Raw genomic sequence first — 27,094 nt, forward strand, 5'->3', positions numbered from 1 at the left:
AAATTTAAAATATCTATTTAAATATTAGTACATTTTACATCAGAATCATTTCATAAATAGTTCAATAATCTAATTCACACATTGCAAAGTGAATTTAAGTCAATTTATACTTCTTTTGAAATGATGGTACACAGTGTGAAAACCTCCTGAAAACTCCCATTTTTTTTTGTGTGAGAACTTCCTGGTTCTTATTTTAGGGCTGTCAGCTATGATATATTGATAATTAAATGTAACAAAACTTTTATTTCTTTCTGTGTTAGTTAAAATGGTAATATTGAAAGTTTTTAGATGTGGCTAAATAGAATAAAATAGGAGGATAATCATGCTGCTGTACCATGAGTCTGTGAAATGTGACAGTATAATTAGATAGAATTGTATATTTATATGGAATATTTTCTGTATTTCATGTGGAATATTGGCAGGAAAATGACATTAACGTGTGGACAGTTCCAAGTGATGATTTTGTAAGATTTTGGAGTAGGTCTTCACCACAAGAAAATTACAAGTAGTTTAATTAATTCCATCATAGATGTCAAAGTTTACAGTGATCAATCACCTTTTGAATGCAACAACAGAGGAAAACAGTCTGCATCATATGATTGAAGCAACAAGTGGGTGAACATAAGCAGAAATTTATTGATATAAGGCAAGTTCATACAATCTTGCATGCTGATTTGGCCATTTAGAAGAACATGTGTATCTGCCATGAACCAACAGTAGGTCAAAAGCAAACACTTGATTTATAAAAATACTTGAAGGATTTCATTGAGGCCAAATTCTTAGAAGATTTTGTCAGTTCAGATATGATAGTGTAATAGGTGAGAAAACATTTATATAATATGAATCTTGAAGCAAATAGCAGTTCTCGTGCTGATCTTTCCAAACAAATCTGCGTGCACAAAAGTCAAGAAAGGGCAGAATACTAGCAAACTAATGGTTATTATGTTCTTTAATTGGAAAAGCCATGTTGTGACTGTACCATTGGAGGGGTATCATACACTGCTGAATGTTACATAACTATTCCCTAGCTATCATGCTGAAATTAGGGGAAAATGGTCATGGAGTAGAATCATTGCTTGTTACTATGACAATGTCCTGCACAACTCTATTGCACTTAGATTGGAATTATTTCACTCTTCAACCATCAAAGAAATGAATCAGATGATTTAGAGCCCACGCTGCCCATTCAGCAGTTTTTCATTTTCTTTTCTTTCTTTACTTTTTTTTTAAAAATTCCTTGAAGTAAAAGAACCACTGTACAGGATATCATTTGTTATCCCTGACCTTCTGTTAGTAGTTACTTTTCTCCAGTGTTTTGAGAATAAGCCTTTTGGCATTCAGAACCACTGCTTTCAAGGCTGTTTTGAATGGAAGCTAAAGCATATCAGTTGCACTAGGGCATACTTTGAAAAAAATATAATGTATATATTTATGGGTGTATCATGCCTTATTTTTGTGTTAAACTTTCAGTGTTACATTAGTACTGTTAGATCATTATGACTAAGCTTTTTCTAGGTAAAACTGTAGATACATAAAACTGACACACTCATTCTAAAGAGAGATTTTGCAAAAATGTCGTTAGCAGGACTTGGATTCTGATGACCTAAACGTTCACTGAAAGTACTCTTAAAAGTAGCTGGAAAATGCATTTAGAATGGAATACCCATATAAAGTAAAAAAAAAAAAAAAAAGTGACCTAGAAATAAAAAAATAATAATATAAAGAAAAACACACTTGACAAACATTGACAAGTATTAAAATCAAAACTGTTATACATATCTTTCACATGAATTTTATTTTTTCTTCTGACTGTTTAACTTTCTACAAATGTATTACAATAGCTCTGAATTATTTAATGCTTCTTGATGTTTTCAAAAGTGAAAGATCTTTTGTTATCATAAGTTTTCATATCATGAGAGGCTCTTTTTGACAGTTTGGGAGTTATTGAAGCATAACTTGAAGAGAGCTGCATTTGCTATGAATATTAATTTTATTTTGTTGTGCAACCATATGAAATATCACTTGATCTAATCAATGTACAGAAGTGAAAAATATCAGTGCTTCAAAAATTAATCCAGCAGAGAGTTTATATTAAAAAATTATTTAATTAGGGTACTGTTCTTTTATCGGGACCAGATTCAGAAATCTATATGTGCATGTGTATATGTAAACACACAGATTGATACATTCGTACATACATTTGTACATGCACACATGAGCACATACATTCATACATACATACATACATTTCTGAATCCAGTCTTGATCACAGAACAGTACCTTAATGAGAGTTTTCAAGGAATGCTCCGAAGCATTTTAACTACACATTCTCAATGCTTTTGAAAGTTGTTAATCCCAGGGCTTCAAGATTGTGTGCAATATGTTTATCCATAATAAAACTTCATAATTATTTTCTTTCAATCATAATGTATTAAATTACAGTCACTAGAGGGAAAAAAAACTCAAACAGCGTTATGGATTTAAAAATTTTACATAAAATGTTTTATGAATAAAGTAAGCTTCTAATTAGTAAAGCTAGAAATATATTATCATCATACAGAAAAATGCTAGGAAGTAAATTACTTTGAAATTTAACTATATATGCTTTTTTCTTATTATATTGGATTTAAAAAAATTAACACTATTTTATGAAAATGATTAAAATTTTATGGTATCAGAATATTTTATTTTTTATAATTATGTTTACTAAAATTAAGTAATGAATTTAAAGTTTTATAATTTTATTTAGGGAAGGTTATTAAAATTTACTGTAGTAATAATAATTAGAAAGTTGGATTATTATTACAAATTCAGAATTATTTTTAAGAGTTTTGGAATTATTTTAACAATTTAATAATTATTTTAAGAATGAGCTAAATGTAAAAGATAAATGAGGTAATTTTGAAAAACTGCAATGGAGAATGCATAAAAATTGTATTTTGAATATAATGTAGGAAATAAGTTTTGATGTTAAGCATTATTATTATAATGAATACAGAAATAGAAAAAAAAAAAATTAAAAATTGAATGACTACAATAAAATTGAGTAATATAATTAAAAAGTAAATTTAATTTGAAATTAATATGAATAAATGTTATAATTAATTAATAACTGTATAACATATAATTGATAGACAATTGTGTGTAAAGACGGTATGTTAAAGGAGTACTGTTTCAAAAACGGAGGACGGGTTTTACCTCTGTGACATCCCTTTAACCATTAGTGAATTAATACATCAAATACTAGTTAAGGTGGATTTGTCCAACAGATAAATATGCTAATGTTTGTGCAAAGTACAACACCAATTGTCAGAAATGAATGAAATTTATCTACATATTACTGATAAATAAATGATGAAATTTTCAAGGGGGGAAGAAAAAGGAACATTAAAAATCAGTACATTGTGTCTCCACCATTCTGAGCAATGAGAGCTTATACCCATTATGGCGTTGAATCATACAGGTTCTCAATGTAATCCTAGGGAATGGCATTGCATATGGCTTCTACATGATGTTTAGCCTTAGTGTGTGTACCACAAGCTGTAGGAGCAAGTTGCTGAGTGAAGAAATCCCAGACATGCTGAATGGGAGACATATCTGGGGTATGAGTTGGCCATGGAAGAAGCGAAACCTAATATGTCCTAAAGAAGACTTCTGCAGTCTGAGAAACGTCTGCACGGGCATCATCCTGCTGAAATACAGTGCCTAGAATGCGACAAGGAATGAAAGGGCCTCTGGCTTCACAACTTCCATTATGTATTGATCACTACTGGGGTTGCTCACAGTCTGCAGTAAATGAGATCAACAATTATACCCAATAGCTTCATTAAAAATCAGTACTTTGTGTCCATTAAAATTTGTACTTTGATTAAAAATCACTTCCACACCATGATGCCTGGTGTTTGTCCAATATGATGTTGGATAAAACACCGTGGGAGCAGGAGTTTCCCTGTGTAATGTCAGACACATATTCTTCCATCACTGTACTTCAGATCGTAGCAAGATTCATTGGAGAAAACAACTTGTTGCCACAGAGCACTCCACACGCAGTGTTGCCATGCCCTTTGAAATCAGAGGCATCTGTGATTTAATAACAAGGGAATCCTGTGTAGAGAGATCCTTACACGCAGTTCATGCTGCAGCAAACAACAATGAACCATTGAGCTAAACAGCACAACACCTGTAGTTGTGCTTCAGCATCGTGCTAACACACGAGAAAAAACTGTACAATTTGTCAGTGCTATGCAGATGAGGTATCTGTCGTCCCATGCCATTGTGCTGTTGGATGCCCCACTGCCGGGATTTTGCCTTGCTTGGCTCTCCTCTGTCTATTTCTTCCAAACACACATTACTGTTGTGGCATTATGTTGCATGCGGGTTGTGATTGTTCAATACGAAAGTCTACCTTCTTGCATACTGATGATGCGGACTCGTTGGAACTCCGTTAGTTTTTGGTATGGCACCCTGTGCTGTTCACGAGGCATATTGATAACTAATTAAACATTCACCTCAGACAGAGATAATAAACAAGTTTCAGTGCAACTTTACAGTCCTTTATATACAAGCAGCCGGTTCTCATTACACACAATCACTTTGTAATTTTAATTATTTGCATGTCTTACCTCTCTTTACATTTCCCGTAAGTTTGATTCAGTTTGCATAATTCCTTCTTCATGCTTTTGCAATTTTCACAAACATTAGTGTATGTTTGTATTTAGGGAAGACCGTGGAGTCTTCCAGTTTTGTGTAAAATAAGAAAATTAGAAATGTAATAATAACAGTGAAAACATAATTTTAATAATACTATCACAAATGATCCTGAAATGCAAGTAACAACAAAAATTAGTTATAAAATTTTGAAATTTGTTGTGATTATTCAAAGTTAGTGATGGGTGTATAAAATTTTTAAAACTGTGATATTGTGTGAAAATTTTTGAAAAGCCTTCCGTGAACAAATGTGACTATTTGGATTCTTAAATGTGAAGACATTTGAACTGAAAGTAGTAGGTCTTTAAAATATTATCAAAGTTTATATTTTGGAGTTATTTAAATCATTGTTTTGGTGAAAATTTTATGATTTGTATTTTTCAATTGTATTCCTTTTCATGTGCTTCCAATGCTTTAATGCTTTATCTCTCAAAAAGGCTTCTGTGTCACCAAGTCTTTTTCTCTTTGAAGAGGGAGAAAATGTAAGATTAAAAAATATGTGTATATGAATTCAAATTAGCAATAGCTCTTTAATTCCTCAATTTAATTGACTGCTTCCACTCTCTATTCTAAAAATAGTAATATTTTTGGGGGGACTGTGCCATTTCTAGATTAATCCTATCATATGACGTAGCTAATTTGGAACTTTATTCAAAATTTCGAGTCTGAATATGCATCCATATTTGATAACTATGTGCTTCGCTTCTACCACTATTCTCGGTAAAATACTGCCTCACTGCGCTCCTTCTACCACTACAATATCTAAAATGTAAATGTTATCAAAAAGGCATGATTCAAATATCGAAAAGGCACGATTAATATGCCAATTTGTTTGCGGCTGAAAAATGTTTACTGAAATAAAAATGAGTATTTAATCTGCCTTGACTGCCATGTTTGCTCTTCATTATGGATCAGTATCAATGCAATCAACTTTCCTACATCATTACATCTAAATCTGCTTCTTTGCATCTGCTTTTTATTGTGGATCAACATCTACAGAATCAGTATTTCCTACAGTATTTCATATGTATAAGATATGAAATATGAAAGAAAATTACCAAATTTAGCAATAGCCCTTGTAATTTACATACGTCCCCTTCAAAGAATCCCTTCTGTGTCACTGACGTCATTAATTTCATTCTGCAGTGCAAAAGCTCATGTCCAGTCACTGTTCAGAATTGCAGCTAAGGATTTTGATTGTATTTATTGGCCCTTCTGAACCACATATTTACTTTTCTCTTTTCTTCTTGCCTGAGTAGCTTGTATCTTATTGCTTCACTCTCCATTGTTTCAAAACGCCATACGTGTATATATATATAATTGTGGATGCTTGTCGCAAAGGTATGTGAAGAAGAGAAGATGTCCTAAGAATTTATTCTTTAAGAAAATAAGACTAGGTGTCCTGTTATCTACAAAGTATTCAGCATCTGCAAAGCTTCTTCATCTATTGCACATTCTGTTTGTGTGCAAGCTGCATTTATTATTATCTCAGTCACAACTGCAAAATAATTGGTGAATTGTCTCATCCAACAACAAAATCATCAAATCATCTTATATACATATGTAAGATATTAAAAAAATGATAGCCATTTTAAAAAATTAACTGGCGACCTCAAAATTAACATTTCTAAATTTGGTGCTCTCTCCTTAAATTCATCTGTTCTCCCAAATTCGAGATTTTTCTATATTATGTAACATTACTGGAAAAGGGCAACTAAAACTAATATTAACCAATCACAGCTTGTCTCTAGAATCACACCTACAGTGGTATAAATACCTCTGGCGAGCTAATTACATCATTATTGTGCTATCTTCTGCCTTGCTAATATCTCCTCGCTTTATTTCTTTCAAATGCCCGCATCTTATTTTTAAGAAGCCAATGTACATAGCAATTTATTATATTTCATTATGATTGAATCATAGAGATGTATCGGATTTCATTATGATTGGATAAATATCTACAGTGATGATTTTATATGCGTTGAAATAAAGACTGGAAATTCTTCAAGTTCATGTTTTGTATCTCCTTCCTCTCTCTTGCTTGGCAAAAAGCCACAACTTAAGTACTTTGCGTTCGCCAGACAAATTTGCATAAATAAGTTAAAGCTTTTAATTCTGGCCGGAAGTAGAAAATAAGAAGTGATAGTAAAGATTTAAAATAAAATAAACGTTAGTAAAACTTAAGGTCCTTACATACTTCCCGCCAGAGTTAATTAGTTTGAAACTGAGGTCTAAAACGACCTTGTTGAAAACTTTTAGCTCTAGAATCTAACGCAAGGCCAATCTTTTACAAACATTTCTCACTAGAAACTAGAAAATTTTAAAAAAATTTGTTTTTACATTATCAGCTCCATGGACAATTACTTTTCATCTGTACTGCATCTAAACAGGAGCTTTTAGTTGAAATCTGGTTCCTTCCAGAGTTCTGGAAGGAAAACTAGTTTAATGAAATGTTACACAATTAAATGGCAAGTCACATGAATATTTATATTACTCTTAACATTCTTATTTCATTCATGACTTTATTTTAATTATCTCTCCCCGTGCTCTCTGACATGTGTTGTAAAAGAAAACACCAAACACGAATGTTTTAACACCAAACACGAATGTTTTTTATGTACAAGTGTTCAACACTGCCGCCTACAATCAAAACACTAACGTGTTAAAAAACAACATAACAAGACCTCGTAACACACCTTATCTTCATCTCTAAACCCTGAGGTACTATTCTGAAAGTGGCTAACTCTGAAGTGTAGCGTCAGAGAGCCTAACTACATTCATTCAACCTTTAACACATATTCACAATACTTTTCTCTTTTTTTCAGTCACACGAATAAGTTAAAAATTTTTGGCATTACTTTCACTTTTACCATATCACAGTATTTCTTAACATTTAAAATAACAGTTCACATTGTATATAAGAACATATTAACATGCCGTTAATTTTACGCATTTTAAAACATACATTAGTAGTACATTGTTAACTTCTATTCTTTTCCAAGCAAGTGCCAATTCTTCTACATTGAAATACTACATTTCAAAAGTCTTTCAGACTAAAACTTCCTTCTTGCCAGAATGTTTTAAATAAAATTTATACAATAACTTTTACAATATTCAAGTATTTACACTTTCGTATTATACATCAACTTTAGTTTTACGAGTAATTGAAAAACATAATACCAAAATAGGTAACAACTCATTTCTCGCTTTTTGGGCGATAAAGGTAGAGTACCCATGAGGTAAAACGTCTTGAAATCTGCCACTTGCAGTAAGAATGTAAGATTAACTTAAGTTTGCAAAGTAACATAAAGTTTTACTTATCTTTGTGATATTCGGACATTCTTTTCTCTGCCCAGTCCTGGAAGCTAGTGAAGATTCATGTTTGATTTATCCTCCTTCTTGTGCGGGCTCGCCCTTCAGTTCCTTCCTCTAGGAGCTTTCTTTTCCCTCCAGTTCGGTCACCCTTGAATACCTTCTTTTTCGCCTCTGGCTGTGGTCTTGGCCGTTTGATGGCCGCTGGTCTTGGCGGAACCGAGACACTTCTCCCTCGTTCCTGCTTGGATCTCGTTGCTGGCCGTTCAAATTTTCCTTGTATCTTTTCCTCCGCCGCTGGTGGTCCTTCCGCAATTCGGCGACATTTGCTGCGTAGAGTCCTGTCCGTTGAGTAGATCTTCCGTTTGGGAGCCGGGTTATAGTTGCCGTTATTTCTCCTGGCTCTCTTTGCATTCGTCGTACTTCTCCCTTCTTCATTCTGGGGTTGGTTGTGAGCTCTCTTTTCTGGACGGTGGAACGGCTTCTTTTTCTTGTTACCTTCAATTTTCTAACGGGGAAACTTTCTTTTCAATTGCTCCTGCCTCCTAATGGCTTGTCCTTGTGCTTGTCGTTGTTCCACCTCTGGAGCTTGTGCCTGCCGTGCCGGATCCTGCAAAAGATCTTTAAATATTTGCATTTTATTACGGTCATAGTATGGTTTTATTTGGTCAATGTTTGCGGAACATGTTTCACCTTTCCTGGCTTTTAACAACACTACAGCGTGAGTTATTTTTTCTATGACATATGGTCCTTCAAATCGTGGAAAAAATTTGGCGGTTTTATCTTCTGGTGCTGAAGAAAGTGAATGCTTAATTTTTAATACTTCATCTCCTACTTTATAAGTTACTCCCCGTCGTTTCATATCATAATAGAGCTTCTGTTTTCTTTGTGCTACTTCAGTGTTCTTTTTTGCTTCTTTAATTAATTTTTCTATATCACCCATTTTAAATTCTGGGGCTCTTTGTTGAACATAAAATAATTTATCTAGCAGCATTATAATCTTTCTGCCTAAAAATAACTCAGCAGGAGTTTTGCGGTCCTAAGGGCGAAAGCAAATTCATTGACATAGTTATCCCAGCTTTTATGAAAATTTTTAACATAACTACGGATAATTTTCACTATATTTCTATTCACCCGTTCCGCTATATTTGATTGCGGCCGATACGGGACCATTTTTAAATGACGTATGCCCAGTTTTTTTCACATGTCTTCAAATATACTACTTACAAATTGAGGACCATTATCCGATATAACTTTTAGGAACGCCCCGTATTTTAAAATATATTTATTTAAAATAGAATCAGTAACTAATTTCGCGGAGGCTCGTTTTAAGGGAACAATTTTGGTCCACTTACTAAAATGATCAACCATAACAAGGAAATACTGACTTTTATTTAACTGACTATTTGGGAAAGGGCCCAATAAATCGATGCCAATTATTTCATTTGGAAATTCGTATTTAATACTATTTAGAAACCCGGCCGGGTGGAAATTAATATAATTAACTGCTTGACATGTTGGGCAGGACTGAACATACGCCCTTGTTAACTTTTGCAGTTCAGGAAAATAGACTGCCTCGCGTACGCGTTGGATAGTTTTTCGAATACCAGCATGAGAAGCTAATGGGCTGTCGTGTAACTCCTGCAGGATATTTAATCTAAGACTAGCTGGGATAACAGGTCGAAATTCGTTGTTGGAATTTGTAGTTTTTGTATAAAATAATAGACCATCTATTAGTTCGTAATGGGCCGCCCTATTTCTTATTGCCACAATATCTTGGTGGCTAAAATTTTCAGGATCCTTACCCAGTTCTGTTATTACAGTTTCTCGGGAATTTATTGTACATGCTGTGAGCATTGCCACCTTTACAGTATTACCTTCTTCATCTATTTTTATTCTGGATAGGGCATCTGCTACGACATTTTCCTTTCTGGCGGTATGCTTGATTACCAGATTATATTCTTGTAGCTTGAGTGCCCATCTTATTAACCTTGGGGATAAGTTTTTCCCTGAGTACAATCTAGTTACCGCAGCATGATCAGAATACACTGTTATTGGCACTCTTCCAAAATAGACTCGGAACTTTTGCACTGCTAACAGAACTGCAAGTGCCTCTCTCTCAGTCGCGGAATAATTTCTTTATGTTTGATTTAAAGTTCGACTAAAAAATGCCACGGGCTGCTGATTTTGTGAAAGTACCGCTCCTACCGCATAATCCGAAGCATCCGCTGAAATTTCTAAATTCTCATCCTTTTCAGGAAATTTCAATACAGGGGCTTGGGTTAATGCTTGCTTTAATTTTTCGAAAGCACTATTGGCTTCGGCCATCCACGAGAATCTTGCCTTTTTCCTTTTTAATTTTAACAATGGTTCAGCAATAGCTGCAAAATCTTTTATAAAGGACCTATAATATGAACAAAGTCCTAGAAAAGAAGAGAGCTTCTTCGCCGTATTTGGCGGCGGATACTTTTGCACAGCGATTATTTTTGATTCGTCTGTCTCTATTCCTTTCTGAGATATTTTGTAACCTAAGTATTTTAATTCAGGGGCTGCAAATTTGCACTTTTCGACATTAACTTTTAGACCGGCCTCATTTAATAATGAAAACACCTGTCTTAAATCCTGTACATGTTGGTCCAGATTATCACTAGTAATAATGATATTGTCTAAATAGATAAATGTGGACTTTCCAAGAACAGGCCTTAGCACGATGTCCATATATCGCTGAAATGTTGCCGGTGCCCCTGAAAGGCCAAACGGCATACGCAGGTATGCCGTTTTCTTCCTTAGGCAGGTGGTCAAGGTTTAACATTGGCGGTTCCGTTTTTTCTTCTCGAACTGGTTTCATCTTCAGCTTAAGGGACGCTTCATTAAAATCCAGCGTTGCTTCTGCCTCTGAAAGAAAATCTATCCCTAAGATAATATGTGCTTGCAGATTCTTTACTATAAAAACATAACCTTTACTTGTTCGTCCTTGATACGGACGTATAGCGGTAATTTACCTATGCACTTGCATCTTTCCCCTTGCGCAGCTAACACTGTCGTATTATCCGAATTATATATGCGGTATTTCCGAAAATGCTTTCTAAAAAAATCTTCTGCCACACAGGAACACTGCGCGCCTGTATCCAGGAGTGCGGTGGCTGGGATGTTATTCACCAACACTTCAATCTTCGGAAGAGTCAAATTTTTCACCATTACTGTATTTAACTTGAAGGAAGAGGGATTTTCGTGGCCTTCGGATTTCCGCACCCTCTCGTCAGCAGAAATCCGTTTTAGTTTAAATTATTTTTCCTTTCCGTGCTTTCCTTCTTTCTCCACTGGCCTTGAGACTTTTTTCCTGGGTTGCTATTGAACTGTCGACGTTCGCCGGCTGTTTTTGGATGCTCGGGTTTCCTTGCCCACTAATTCGTTTTGCTTCCGTAGCCGTGTGCTTGGGCTGTGGTCTTGGCTCACCAAATTGGTTTCGTTGTTGATATTGGCGTCTTCTTTCAATGTCTGCCGTTCTTCTACTTTCAAACTGGATTGCTAGCTCAAATAACTTTTCCAGTGTAGTCGGATTCCTTAATTCAATAGTCTTGTACGTGGGGAAGTAACCTCGGCAAAATCACTTGAATTATCTCAGGATCCGGACGGTTTCCATACAGGAGTTTGAAGACGTGAATTTTTCTTAAAATAAAGGTGGAAAGATTTTCGATTCTTTACTGATATATGCTGAAAAGTTCTGTTTCTAATTTCGCACGATCCTTTACGACAGGGAAGGCTTTTACTAGGGCAGTCTTGAAATTTTCGTAAGTATAGGTGGGACTTCCTGCTTGACCCAAGAGACTTCTGCCTATACATTTGAACCAATTAAGCGCTTGGCCCCTCAAAGCGCAAGTAGCTAAGGTGACTTTCTGGAACTCGTGCACGGGATACATCATGAAGTGGTCCTCCAATTTTTCAAAAAAACTGGTTACCGGTGAGTTTCTATTAAATGTTGCTTCTGGTTTCATCGAAGTGTGCATGGTCTGGACGATGTAACCAAATCCTTCCAGGGCGGCAGCTGGCATTTCTGGATTCTGAGCCGCTTCTGCAGGCAGCACAGGTTCTTCTTGAAACTCGGCCATGGTTATTCTTCTTCGTCGGGTGCCACTATCAGGTTCAGTGTTTCTTCTTACTTGCTTTGGGAACATTCAAGAACCTGACTCGGAACAGGGAGCTTACTAAAGCTATGTTCAATAAATGTGGGAAGTAGACAAGATACACAGGAAGGGTATACGAAACCCTTTATTTTTCACTCTTTACAATAATTTCCGGACTTCGGAATACAGAAACCAACCACTTGTGGTCTGAACGTAAGAATATAAAAAATATTAACTAAACTCTAACTTAACTTTGGAATAACAAACAAGGGCCTACGTGGAAGATTGGCCGAATATTAACAGGAAGCCGTATGTAGTACAGAGAATTGTTAACACTACAATACGTTTAAAATTATTAAGAGGATTAAACCTTTGGCCTGGAAGCCAACCAGCAACTGAGTAAAACCGCTAAGGCAAGCGGCCTGCTTCTACTAACTCCTTTCTCTCTCTTGCTTGGCAAAAAGCCACAACTTAAGTACTTGGCGTTCGCCAGCCAAATTTGCATAAATAAGTTAAAGCTTTTAACTCTGGCCGGAAGTAGAAAATAAGAAGTGATAGTAAAGATTTAAAATAAAATAAACATTAGTAAAACTTAAGATCCTTACAATATATATATATATCTACTCACTTACTCGGCTCAGTGATCTGAGTTTCTTTATTCTTATATGTTTGTAAATTATGCATTTTTTGCTTTAAAAATGATTGAATTATGTTGTTCTTATCTTCCGGTTAAGGTTTTTATGCCTGTAGTAAATCTGTATGCAATATTTTTAGAATTATCATCAATTTAAAAGTTGTTTAAGTTTCGCTAAGCCTAATAATTTTTTCCATGGCGGCCATTGCTTGTTTACATTTGAAACAGCAGAATAGTAAATTTGTTGCCAATCTAGAGAATGTAACCTTCGCAATAACAAAGATAACTCCTTTTTTTATTATTGCGAATTAAATCATCCTTAATCCATTCTGAAATTTATTCGAGGAAATAAGTGTTTAAGATTTACTTCATAATTTTCAAGCATCTTGAGTTTTAATGTATTTTTGCCTTGTCACGAAGTGAGAATTGAATTAGTTGAATGAGACATACTGAGTTGCCGTTGTTCTTTGCTCAATTTCTTTTATTATAGTATTTGAATAGATTTATTATTAGATTTATTATAATATTTGAATAGAACATGTGGCAACGATTAGATAATTCTTAAGATGATATAAATTGTGCATTCTGACATAAAAAATGAATGAAATGTAACGCTTTTAAGTGAACCTAGGGCCAGAGTGTCGCTATGGTAAACATAAATAGTGAATTTTAAGGAGTGCATTTATTCTATTGTGGTTTATGCACTATCGACGAAGTAGATTTAATTCAATCCAATAAGTTTAAATGAAATGCAAGAAAAAAGGGGTATAATTTAATATTCCGTGCAAGTCATGTGGTGCAATTTACATCAGATTTTGTATTTCAAAAATGCATTATTAATATTGAAGTAAGAAAAAGCATAAAATGAAAAAAACTTTTCAGAAAAAACCCTAGTGAGAAGCCTTAATAAGCTTTGTTTTATAAACAGGAAGCTCTGTTTTTTTAACCTGATATGTGAAGGGACATCTTCTGCCCCAAGCACTATAAAAAAGATTGAAACAAAATATATACAATGAAGATTCTAAATTTTGAAAAATACACAGTGGTGTACATTTCAGTGGTACTTTCGGTAGCAAAAGAATCATTTGGTGAAAATAAGGTCGGCAGATGTTTGTTGCTTTCGTGGCATTCCTGATCCAATAGTTCAATTTAAAAAAATGACAAGATCCGAGCTCATTTGCTAGCTTACTGCTGATGTACTATACCAGTTGAATAAAAAAAAGAATGTAGAGGGGATCTTATCCTGCCTTCTGCATGTTATTCTCTGGAACTGAACAAAAAGTTTTAAAGAGCTAAGAAAATTCTAAGTAATGCACAAAAAATCTTAAAAAGCTAAGAAAATGCTAAGCTATGCACAAAAAGTCTTAAAGAGCTAAGAAACGTCAGTAAGGAAGTATTCTTAGAAGGTCCCCTCACACCTTGTGAGAAAGTATGTCATGTAAATAGGACTAACAGATAACATAAAATCAGTTTTCTGTGGATAAGTACATAGTAAAAATGAGTTTGTAGGAGTTGAGAAAGCTCTGAAAGGCCCTAAAAATATCATAAAAAAACCCCCGAAATGCACTAAAAATTTTACAAAATGATAAGAGAAAAAATGCATGAAGAGAGCAAAAAATACATGTAATTAAATTCCAGGTTTTGATCATTAGTATTATAGCATATATGAAGTATTATTCACATTTTGTAATTTTTCTGTAAAATTAAAGTATTTTTTATATTTATTAGAAAACCCACAGAGCAGCTCTGGAACTTTAAAGTTAATTCATGCTGCTGTAGTTCATGCATTTAAATTGTGAGTATGTCTTTCAACTTTCTCTATCTCAAATGTACTGTAAATTGCCTAAAATGTACACTTATCTGTCATTTAATTTTTTTCAGTAAATGAAAGTTCTCTTAATTATATTGGGAAAAAAAGTTTAATGTAATTATAAGTTAAAAAGTGTTGTATTATGCAACTTAACTATTTCTAATATTTATGAAAGAATCTTTGAAGACATTTTAGAAGTTAAATATCTAGTTCCCTTCCCTAAAGGAAAGATAACAAAAGAGGATTCTTTTACTCAGCAACAAAATTAAAATTAAAAATAAATAACAAAAATGCAAAATATTGAAATGTAAATAATTTTGATCTACTGTTGTTGTCATCAGAAAACACCGATAAAAGCAATTAAAACGATGGTATTTGTGTTGTGTTGCAACCACCTTAGCAGAAATCACCAATCTTCACAATATACCGAACTGTGGTAACCACTCACAAAACAATCATTCAGGCAACCAGGCACATGAAAAATATTCAGTTTCTTATGTCGCCATTTTCATGTGTTCTTTTTGTTGTATTCCAAGTTCCAAAAGTTCCAATGGCTTTTATAGAAAAATTATAATTATTTCTTGAATTAAACTCAATTTTAAAGTTTGTGCTTGTAAGATTTTCTTATAATAGAAGAAAGAAAGGTGCAATTTTTGCTGGAATACATTATTTTATTGCAAAATCACTAAAGAAAAAATGCTTCAAATTCTTTCTCAAAGTGATTACTACAAAATTTCCATCACAACAAAAACAAAACCACGTTTTTAACTAAGTTTGATTGCTTTTTAGAATAGATATATAGTTGAAATGTAGAATGTATAAGTAATAATATGTATGTAATATATAATTTTATACAATGAAAGTATTTGCTCTTTTTCATCCTTGAAATTCACCAAACTGTACCAAGGTGGTTGCAATATTATATAAGTACCAAAGCAACTAAAATGACAATGGAATAATTTTCACAGAAGCAGATCAAGGTCCATTATATTTTTGCTTTTTATCTTTTTCCACTGTTAATTTCAGTAAAGGGTAATTTTTAATTTAACTCAGAGGGGGGAAAAAATCTTGTTTATGTGCCCAGTATGCACTCATTTAAATCTCTAATGTTTCTTCAAAAATTCTTTAAAGTTTAATAAATGAGTAGAAAAAGTTAACTTTTTTTCAGGATTTTTATTTCAAATCAGTTGTTTAACAAGCATTGAAAACTGTTTTGAGTAACTTTTATGGAGTCATTCTAATCTATTTTAAGTAAAATTAATCAAAAATAAATGGATGAATATTTCTGATCGTATAACAATCGAAAGAAGTACGTAAAATAGTTATATATTGGCTGTCAATCGTAAATGTGTAATTTATCTGTTTCTCAAATTTCTTATCATCCTCTTTCAGTGTAATGTTAGTATTATATATTTATAATATCATAATAACTTGCATATATTTACATGCATATTAGTAAGATCTTTGTCTTCTGGTTTGCTTGTGTTTAAAAAATTAAATTTTAAATTTTGTTTATAATTATTTTAAGTTACTACATCTTTACTCTTGTAATTAAAAAATAACTGGGTATACTGTAATGTGAAGTGGATTTACCCATATGACATATTTATGTGACCAGTGTTATGAAAATAAGATTTAGATACCTTAAGAATACAATCTTCTTTTAAATGCATGTGAATTCTTAGAGCGTGATGTATAATGAAAATCATATTTAGCAGTATACAAACATTCTTTATATTATTATACTGCTTCAAATTCAGTAATGATAATATTCATTTTCTAGAAAGGATGGAAATTATACTAATCAAGGAAAATTAGGCTGTGCAATATTAGGCCTGCATGAAGCTTCAACCGTATGTATATTATTATTGTATATCATATATATAATTTGTAATACTCACAGAAATTGTCTTTCTCAAGTTTTCCAGCACTTTCGACTTCATCTCAAGCCTCATAATTTGCATTGACAGATGGAAAGTTTTGTTTTTGAGGTAAAGCTAGAAATTAGCTGGTGTCAAATGAGGAGGATGTGATAGAGCTTACAGTGGCTTCATTTTGAAAGTTGTTAAAGGACAAAATCATCTCTTTTTTGTATGTTAGCGATGAATCCATCATTTAAAGAAATGCATTTGGTATCTGTGATAATCTTATGGAAAAGTGTTGAATAGCTAAATTTTCAAAGATTAAAAAATTAACTGTATATATCTAAATTATTTTGGGGAAATTCAATGCACAAACTTTCTTACGTCCTAATTGTGTTTGCTGTGCTTTTAAAACTATTGATCAGTATTCAGCAGTTTAAAATGAACAAATTATTTAGTGCTTTTTATTGTATGAAACTGTATTATGTATATGTGTACTGTATTACATTGGTAAAAATATTTTGTCATTGAAAAAAGGCATTTTGAGATTCAGTTTTTAAGTCTCATGGTAAAATTTAAATTCATCAGGTTGCAAATTAGTTTTTGGTCAGCATATTTTTAATTGTATTTCCTGTTTCATTTAGCTTAATTCCAGTTGTGTAGTTTACACTTTTATAAAGGGAAGTCAAACAATATTAGCTGAATGATTCAATTCATTAGCAGTTAGTTAATACTGCTTTGGATCATTCAGCTAATCTGTGAATTTTTTAATCATTCAGCTAATTCTTATTACACTCATTGACTCGCTGTATGCAGCCCATTGACTGCATGCAGTGTGTAACAAGATTTCTGTAGCCCACAGCAATATCAAAATAATTTATTATACCATATTAGTGATGTCTTATGCATCAGTTATGAGAAATGTACAAGGAATTGTTGCAATAATATATTTCATAACTCTTGTGTAGCTATAGTATATATGGCATGAAAATGATTATGGTGGAAATTACGTCAGTTTGTGATGCATGATGCTTATATGTGAACAGAACTGTAACTATATATGTTTCTACCTGAAGCAAAAATATAAATGCATGCCCTTATGTACAATGCAAAGTATACATCCATTAAAAAAAGCATGCACACACATATAAAAACTAATGTTTCTAAATACCATATGCAATATCATGAAGGAATTACACAAATTGAACCAAACTTACAGGAGATGTAAAGTGAGGTAAGACATGCAAATGATTAGAATTACAAAGCTATAGCACATACATGGAATGAGAACCGGCCACTTGTTCAATGTATATAAAGGACTGTAAAGTTGCATTGAAGTCTGTTCATCATCCTCTGTCTGTGGGGAATGTTTAATGAGTGGTAATTGAACTGTGCCACCACCTTTGTGAGCCCTGCCAAAAAACAAAACAAAAAGGGTATTAAGACACAATAACACGCCGAATAAATACTGATTCAGAAGTCAAACAACAAAAATCAGCGTTAATTCACAAAATTTTCACAGGACTAGTTTCGATGGTTTTACCGAACCATCATCTTCAGCTGCAAAACCGCAAATGAACAAGATCGGAAATAATGTTTAGATAAGATAAGAAAGCCTGTACAAGAATAAGCAAGTGGCGCCATCTGTTGGCGAAACCAGAACTAAAACATAATTTCTCTAAAAGCCGAATTTCTCTAAAGCCTGGCTGATATCTACATGCATTATTATGAATCAAAATTGTTTGAAACTTTAAACTTCCCGGCATGGTTCCGCTACATAGACGATACTTTTACCCTGTTTGAAGGTAATAAAGATGATTTAAATAGAGTTCTTTCAACAATGAATTCTATTGATCCTGCTATTCAGTTCACTTTTGAACTTGAGACTTGCAATTCTCTTCCGTTTCTCGACATTCTGGTCACACGTAACACATCCAACTTCAGTACTACAGTTTACCGTAAACCTTCATCGGTTTGCCTTCCACTACACTTTAAATCAGGTCATCCGACTAAACAAAAGTTAGCTTCATTTTATTCCTATGTTTTCCGTGCTCTTCAAGTTTGCTCCTCCAAACTAGCCCTTGATGAAGAACTAAATTATTTAAAAGCAATAGCTATTGACAGGGGCTTTTCACCCAACATTATTAATCAAGCAGTTAAAAAATTCTCATCTCAACACACTAAAAGCCACACTCTTATTTTAGGAGATTATAAAAATTCTGTTGTCATTCCCTTCTTTCCATCAATAAGCTATAAAGTTGCACATATTTTGCAGAAATTTAACTTTCGGGTTGTTTACTCTCCCATCAATAAAATTCCAACTTCTATACTCAAGGACCCCATTCCGGATATGAATTCCTGGGGTATTTATAGGATTCCTTGCCAGTGCGGTTTAATTTACATTGGCCAAACTAAGAGAGCCTTAAAATTTCGCGTCAAAGAACATGAGGCATATGTTAGAAAAAAGGAAACACAGAAATCTTCTGTTGCTCAACATTGTTGGTCCGAAAATCACACTTTCAATTTTTCTGCTGCCAAAATTATTCAAAAAACATCTTCCATTGGAGAACTGGATTTTCTAGAGGCATTTCACATTCATAAAAATCTTTCTGTTCTAGTTAACGATCCTAATTCCAATCCAAATTTGCCTTCGGCTTTTAGAGAAATTATGTTTTAGTTCTGGTTTCGCCAACAGATGGCGCCACTTGCTTATTCTTGTCCAGGCTTTCTTATCTTATCTAAACATTATTTCCTATCTTGTTCATTTGCGGTTTTGCAGCTGAAGATGATGGTTCGGTAAAACCATCGAAACTAGTCCTGTGAAAATTTTGTGAATTAACGCTGATTTTTGTTGTTTGACTTCTGAATCAGTATTTATTCGGCGTGTTATTGTGTCTTAATTATAGAAGCCCCAAACAGGCTTACATTTTGCTTTCTTTTTTGCACGTGGTGTGGCCGCCATTTTGTGATTGTAGGAGTTTCGGTGAGTACATTTTTGCAATTTTCAAGTTATGTTTATGTTTTGTACATTTCGATATTGTGCTTTGCTTGTCTGATTTCATGCATTTTGCTTACAAACATTTTGTTTTCTATTCATTTCAGTGAGGGATTTTTCTGCTATTTTGTGTGTACTTTATTATTGCTCAGTTAATTTAGTTTGATTTTCTGCATTGTTTATCATGCCTTCATCCGTTAATCGTTTCACTAAATTATGCCTGAAACGGCAAAAATTCCTGAATCATCTTGACTTTTTACTTAAATGTAAATGTAAAAAATTGATCCCCAATTTTATTCAAATCAAATCTAATCAAAAACCTTCGAGTCGCGTTTCAAGAATTCTGTTAAATTGCAAACTTGCCTTACTTCGGTCTGTGATAAGGGATACACGTCAACAATTGTCCAAAATTGAACATGAACTCTATAAGCTTCATCTGGAACTCGCTAAAACATATCCAAAATTCACTGCCCTTGAACAAAAGTCTTGGTCTAGAACGGAGAATGCAGTTAACCGTCATAAAAACACCCTTGCAGTTAAATTCGAAAAACTTCTTTTACAGTCTTCCAGTTCAAGTAGTTCAAAAAATCTTCCCATTGTAAACATCAAGCCAATAGTTAATATTTCTAATGTTAGTCTTTCAGAAGAACAAGAGAGAATTCTAAAATATAATTTTAACTTCTCACAAACCTGTAAACCCTCGATTCCAAAGATTTTGGCTCCTATCGAAAAAGCTTTCAAGTTCAGTAAAGTTTCAGATTCACAGAAAGAAATGATTAGGCATCTTATCGTTCATAATGTGAAATTCAATAATAAACCTCTGAAACCAAATCTAACTGCGAGAGAAAGAGCTACAATGCGCGAGATTCATTCTAACCCGGATATTGTCATTTCAAAGGCCGACAAAGGTGGCCAGATAGTCGTCATGGATAAGAACACGTACATCGATGGTGTCACTAAACTCTTAAACGAAGGACCATATAATCCAATCCCTAAAGATCCTTCACCTTCAGACTTATCCAAAATAAAAACTGCGATCAAATCTTCGCAAATCATTTCAAGCAACTTAAAACATTCGCTTATCCCATCTGTTGCGAATTGTGCCAGATTATATGCTCTTCCCAAAATTCATAAAAGTGGTATTCCTTTCCGCCCTATTGTATCAAATTTAGGTACTGCCTCGTATCCATTAGCTAAATATTTAGTTTCTAGATTTTCCACTCTATTAGACAATAACATTTACACCATAAAAAATTCAATAGAGTTTGTAAAAAGGGTTAAAAACATTTCTCCTCGTAATTTACTCATGGTTTCTTTTGATGTAAAATCATTATTCACCAATGTCCCAGTGGAGGGTGCATTAAGATGTCTAGAAACCAGACTTCGCGAATTTCATTTCTCTTGCATCGAAATTGGTGAGCTAATTTCTCTCACTCAACTCTGTTTGAAACAAACACATTTTGTTTTCCAAAATAAATATTACAAGCAAGCTGAAGGATTAGCCATGGGAAGCCCCCTCAGTCCCATCCTGGCTGATATCTACATGCATTATTATGAATCAAAATTGTTTGAAACTTTAAACTTCCCGGCATGGTTCCGCTACGTAGACGATACTTTTACCCTGTTTGAAGGTAATAAAGATGATTTAAATAGAGTTCTTTCAACAATGAATTCTATTGATCCTGCTATTCAGTTCACTTTTGAACTTCAGACTTGCAATTCTCTTCCGTTTCTCGACATTCTGGTCACACGTAACACATCCAACTTCAGTACTACAGTTTACCGTAAACCTTCATCGGTTTGCCTTCCACCACACTTTAAATCAGGTCATCCGACTAAACAAAAGTTAGCTTCATTTTATTCCTATGTTTTCCGTGCTCTTCAAGTTTGCTCCTCCAAACTAGCCCTTGATGAAGAACTAAATTATTTAAAAGCAATAGCTATTGACAGGGGCTTTTCACCCAACATTATTAATCAAGCAGTTAAAAAATTCTCATCTCAACACACTAAAAGCCACACTCTTATTTTAGGAGATTATAAAAATTCTGTTGTCATTCCCTTCTTTCCATCAATAAGCTATAAAGTTGCACATATTTTGCAGAAATTTAACTTTCGGGTTGTTTACTCTCCCATCAATAAAATTCCAACTTCTATACTCAAGGACCCCATTCCGGATATGAATTCCTGGGGTATTTATAGGATTCCTTGCCAGTGCGGTTTAATTTACATTGGCCAAACTAAGAGAGCCTTAAAATTTCGCGTCAAAGAACATGAGGCATATGTTAGAAAAAAGGAAACACAGAAATCTTCTGTTGCTCAACATTGTTGGTCCGAAAATCACACTTTCAATTTTTCTGCTGCCAAAATTATTCAAAAAACATCTTCCATTGGAGAACTGGATTTTCTAGAGGCATTTCACATTCATAAAAATCTTTCTGTTCTAGTTAACGATCCTAATTCCAATCCAAATTTGCCTTCGGCTTTTAGAGAAATTATGTTTTAGTTCTGGTTTCGCCAACAGATGGCGCCACTTGCTTATTCTTGTCCAGGCTTTCTTATCTTATCTAAACATTATTTCCTATCTTGTTCATTTGCGGTTTTGCAGCTGAAGATGATGGTTCGGTAAAACCATCGAAACTAGTCCTGTGAAAATTTTGTGAATTAACGCTGATTTTTGTTGTTTGACTTCTGAATCAGTATTTATTCGGCGTGTTATTGTGTCTTAATTATAGAAGCCCCAAACAGGCTTACATTTTGCTTTCTTTTTTGCACGTGGTGTGGCCGCCATTTTGTGATTGTAGGAGTTTCGGTGAGTACATTTTTGCAATTTTCAAGTTATGTTTATGTTTTGTACATTTCGATATTGTGCTTTGCTTGTCTGATTTCATGCATTTTGCTTACAAACATTTTGTTTTCTATTCATTTCAGTGAGGGATTTTTCTGCTATTTTGTGTGTACTTTATTATTGCTCAGTTAATTTAGTTTGATTTTCTGCATTGTTTATCATGCCTTCATCCGTTAATCGTTTCACTAAATTATGCCTGAAACGGCAAAAATTCCTGAATCATCTTGACTTTTTACTTAAATGTAAATGTAAAAAATTGATCCCCAATTTTATTCAAATCAAATCTAATCAAAAACCTTCGAGTCGCGTTTCAAGAATTCTGTTAAATTGCAAACTTGCCTTACTTCGGTCTGTGATAAGGGATACACGTCAACAATTGTCCAAAATTGAACATGAACTCTATAAGCTTCATCTGGAACTCGCTAAAACATATCCAAAATTCACTGCCCTTGAACAAAAGTCTTGGTCTAGAACGGAGAATGCAGTTAACCGTCATAAAAACACCCTTGCAGTTAAATTCGAAAAACTTCTTTTACAGTCTTCCAGTTCAAGTAGTTCAAAAAATCTTCCCATTGTAAACATCAAGCCAATAGTTAATATTTCTAATGTTAGTCTTTCAGAAGAACAAGAGAGAATTCTAAAATATAATTTTAACTTCTCACAAACCTGTAAACCCTCGATTCCAAAGATTTTGGCTCCTATCGAAAAAGCTTTCAAGTTCAGTAAAGTTTCAGATTCACAGAAAGAAATGATTAGGCATCTTATCGTTCATAATGTGAAATTCAATAATAAACCTCTGAAACCAAATCTAACTGCGAGAGAAAGAGCTACAATGCGCGAGATTCATTCTAACCCGGATATTGTCATTTCAAAGGCCGACAAAGGTGGCCAGATAGTCGTCATGGATAAGAACACGTACATCGATGGTGTCACTAAACTCTTAAACGAAGGACCATATAATCCAATCCCTAAAGATCCTTCACCTTCAGACTTATCCAAAATAAAAACTGCGATCAAATCTTCGCAAATCATTTCAAGCAACTTAAAACATTCGCTTATCCCATCTGTTGCGAATTGTGCCAGATTATATGCTCTTCCCAAAATTCATAAAAGTGGTATTCCTTTCCGCCCTATTGTATCAAATTTAGGTACTGCCTCGTATCCATTAGCTAAATATTTAGTTTCTAGATTTTCCACTCTATTAGACAATAACATTTACACCATAAAAAATTCAATAGAGTTTGTAAAAAGGGTTAAAAACATTTCTCCTCGTAATTTACTCATGGTTTCTTTTGATGTAAAATCATTATTCACCAATGTCCCAGTGGAGGGTGCATTAAGATGTCTAGAAACCAGACTTCGCGAATTTCATTTCTCTTGCATCGAAATTGGTGAGCTAATTTCTCTCACTCAACTCTGTTTGAAACAAACACATTTTGTTTTCCAAAATAAATATTACAAGCAAGCTGAAGGATTAGCCATGGGAAGCCCCCTCAGTCCCATCCTGGCTGATATCTACATGCATTATTATGAATCAAAATTGTTTGAAACTTTAAACTTCCCGGCATGGTTCCGCTACGTAGACGATACTTTTACCCTGTTTGAAGGTAATAAAGATGATTTAAATAGAGTTCTTTCAACAATGAATTCTATTGATCCTGCTATTCAGTTCACTTTTGAACTTCAGACTTGCAATTCTCTTCCGTTTCTCGACATTCTGGTCACACGTAACACATCCAACTTCAGTACTACAGTTTACCGTAAACCTTCATCGGTTTGCCTTCCACCACACTTTAAATCAGGTCATCCGACTAAACAAAAGTTAGCTTCATTTTATTCCTATGTTTTCCGTGCTCTTCAAGTTTGCTCCTCCAAACTAGCCCTTGATGAAGAACTAAATTATTTAAAAGCAATAGCTATTGACAGGGGCTTTTCACCCAACATTATTAATCAAGCAGTTAAAAAATTCTCATCTCAACACACTAAAAGCCACACTCTTATTTTAGGAGATTATAAAAATTCTGTTGTCATTCCCTTCTTTCCATCAATAAGCTATAAAGTTGCACATATTTTGCAGAAATTTAACTTTCGGGTTGTTTACTCTCCCATCAATAAAATTCCAACTTCTATACTCAAGGACCCCATTCCGGATATGAATTCCTGGGGTATTTATAGGATTCCTTGCCAGTGCGGTTTAATTTACATTGGCCAAACTAAGAGAGCCTTAAAATTTCGCGTCAAAGAACATGAGGCATATGTTAGAAAAAAGGAAACACAGAAATCTTCTGTTGCTCAACATTGTTGGTCCGAAAATCACACTTTCAATTTTTCTGCTGCCAAAATTATTCAAAAAACATCTTCCATTGGAGAACTGGATTTTCTAGAGGCATTTCACATTCATAAAAATCTTTCTGTTCTAGTTAACGATCCTAATTCCAATCCAAATTTGCCTTCGGCTTTTAGAGAAATTATGTTTTAGTTCTGGTTTCGCCAACAGATGGCGCCACTTGCTTATTCTTGTCCAGGCTTTCTTATCTTATCTAAACATTATTTCCTATCTTGTTCATTTGCGGTTTTGCAGCTGAAGATGATGGTTCGGTAAAACCATCGAAACTAGTCCTGTGAAAATTTTGTGAATTAACGCTGATTTTTGTTGTTTGACTTCTGAATCAGTATTTATTCGGCGTGTTATTGTGTCTTAATTATAGAAGCCCCAAACAGGCTTACATTTTGCTTTCTTTTTTGCACGTGGTGTGGCCGCCATTTTGTGATTGTAGGAGTTTCGGTGAGTACATTTTTGCAATTTTCAAGTTATGTTTATGTTTTGTACATTTCGATATTGTGCTTTGCTTGTCTGATTTCATGCATTTTGCTTACAAACATTTTGTTTTCTATTCATTTCAGTGAGGGATTTTTCTGCTATTTTGTGTGTACTTTATTATTGCTCAGTTAATTTAGTTTGATTTTCTGCATTGTTTATCATGCCTTCATCCGTTAATCGTTTCACTAAATTATGCCTGAAACGGCAAAAATTCCTGAATCATCTTGACTTTTTACTTAAATGTAAATGTAAAAAATTGATCCCCAATTTTATTCAAATCAAATCTAATCAAAAACCTTCGAGTCGCGTTTCAAGAATTCTGTTAAATTGCAAACTTGCCTTACTTCGGTCTGTGATAAGGGATACACGTCAACAATTGTCCAAAATTGAACATGAACTCTATAAGCTTCATCTGGAACTCGCTAAAACATATCCAAAATTCACTGCCCTTGAACAAAAGTCTTGGTCTAGAACGGAGAATGCAGTTAACCGTCATAAAAACACCCTTGCAGTTAAATTCGAAAAACTTCTTTTACAGTCTTCCAGTTCAAGTAGTTCAAAAAATCTTCCCATTGTAAACATCAAGCCAATAGTTAATATTTCTAATGTTAGTCTTTCAGAAGAACAAGAGAGAATTCTAAAATATAATTTTAACTTCTCACAAACCTGTAAACCCTCGATTCCAAAGATTTTGGCTCCTATCGAAAAAGCTTTCAAGTTCAGTAAAGTTTCAGATTCACAGAAAGAAATGATTAGGCATCTTATCGTTCATAATGTGAAATTCAATAATAAACCTCTGAAACCAAATCTAACTGCGAGAGAAAGAGCTACAATGCGCGAGATTCATTCTAACCCGGATATTGTCATTTCAAAGGCCGACAAAGGTGGCCAGATAGTCGTCATGGATAAGAACACGTACATCGATGGTGTCACTAAACTCTTAAACGAAGGACCATATAATCCAATCCCTAAAGATCCTTCACCTTCAGACTTATCCAAAATAAAAACTGCGATCAAATCTTCGCAAATCATTTCAAGCAACTTAAAACATTCGCTTATCCCATCTGTTGCGAATTGTGCCAGATTATATGCTCTTCCCAAAATTCATAAAAGTGGTATTCCTTTCCGCCCTATTGTATCAAATTTAGGTACTGCCTCGTATCCATTAGCTAAATATTTAGTTTCTAGATTTTCCACTCTATTAGACAATAACATTTACACCATAAAAAATTCAATAGAGTTTGTAAAAAGGGTTAAAAACATTTCTCCTCGTAATTTACTCATGGTTTCTTTTGATGTAAAATCATTATTCACCAATGTCCCAGTGGAGGGTGCATTAAGATGTCTAGAAACCAGACTTCGCGAATTTCATTTCTCTTGCATCGAAATTGGTGAGCTAATTTCTCTCACTCAACTCTGTTTGAAACAAACACATTTTGTTTTCCAAAATAAATATTACAAGCAAGCTGAAGGATTAGCCATGGGAAGCCCCCTCAGTCCCATCCTGGCTGATATCTACATGCATTATTATGAATCAAAATTGTTTGAAACTTTAAACTTCCCGGCATGGTTCCGCTACGTAGACGATACTTTTACCCTGTTTGAAGGTAATAAAGATGATTTAAATAGAGTTCTTTCAACAATGAATTCTATTGATCCTGCTATTCAGTTCACTTTTGAACTTCAGACTTGCAATTCTCTTCCGTTTCTCGACATTCTGGTCACACGTAACACATCCAACTTCAGTACTACAGTTTACCGTAAACCTTCATCGGTTTGCCTTCCACCACACTTTAAATCAGGTCATCCGACTAAACAAAAGTTAGCTTCATTTTATTCCTATGTTTTCCGTGCTCTTCAAGTTTGCTCCTCCAAACTAGCCCTTGATGAAGAACTAAATTATTTAAAAGCAATAGCTATTGACAGGGGCTTTTCACCCAACATTATTAATCAAGCAGTTAAAAAATTCTCATCTCAACACACT

The 27,094-nt window shown here is 33.9% G+C and overlaps 1 protein-coding gene across 7 annotated transcripts in view; it reads left to right on the forward strand.

The window, feature by feature from the left end:
* Window positions 1-27,094, forward strand: part of LOC118180898 (FK506-binding protein 15-like) — a 138,686-nt gene that overhangs the window by 9,787 nt on the left and 101,805 nt on the right. For all 7 annotated transcript variants that reach the window (XM_035349966.2, XM_035349965.2, XM_035349968.2 and 4 more), the window contains exons 4-5: window positions 14,506-14,572; window positions 16,371-16,440. In XM_035349966.2, coding sequence (XP_035205857.1) covers window positions 14,506-14,572; window positions 16,371-16,440 — 137 coding nt within the window. The remainder of the gene's footprint in view (window positions 1-14,505; window positions 14,573-16,370; window positions 16,441-27,094) is intronic.

Source organism: Stegodyphus dumicola, chromosome 1 (assembly GCF_044657685.1).
Source record: "Stegodyphus dumicola isolate Sdum_Otavi_A_Nest chromosome 1, ASM4465768v1".
In the NCBI taxonomy this organism is placed as follows: Eukaryota; Metazoa; Arthropoda; class Arachnida; order Araneae; family Eresidae; genus Stegodyphus; species Stegodyphus dumicola.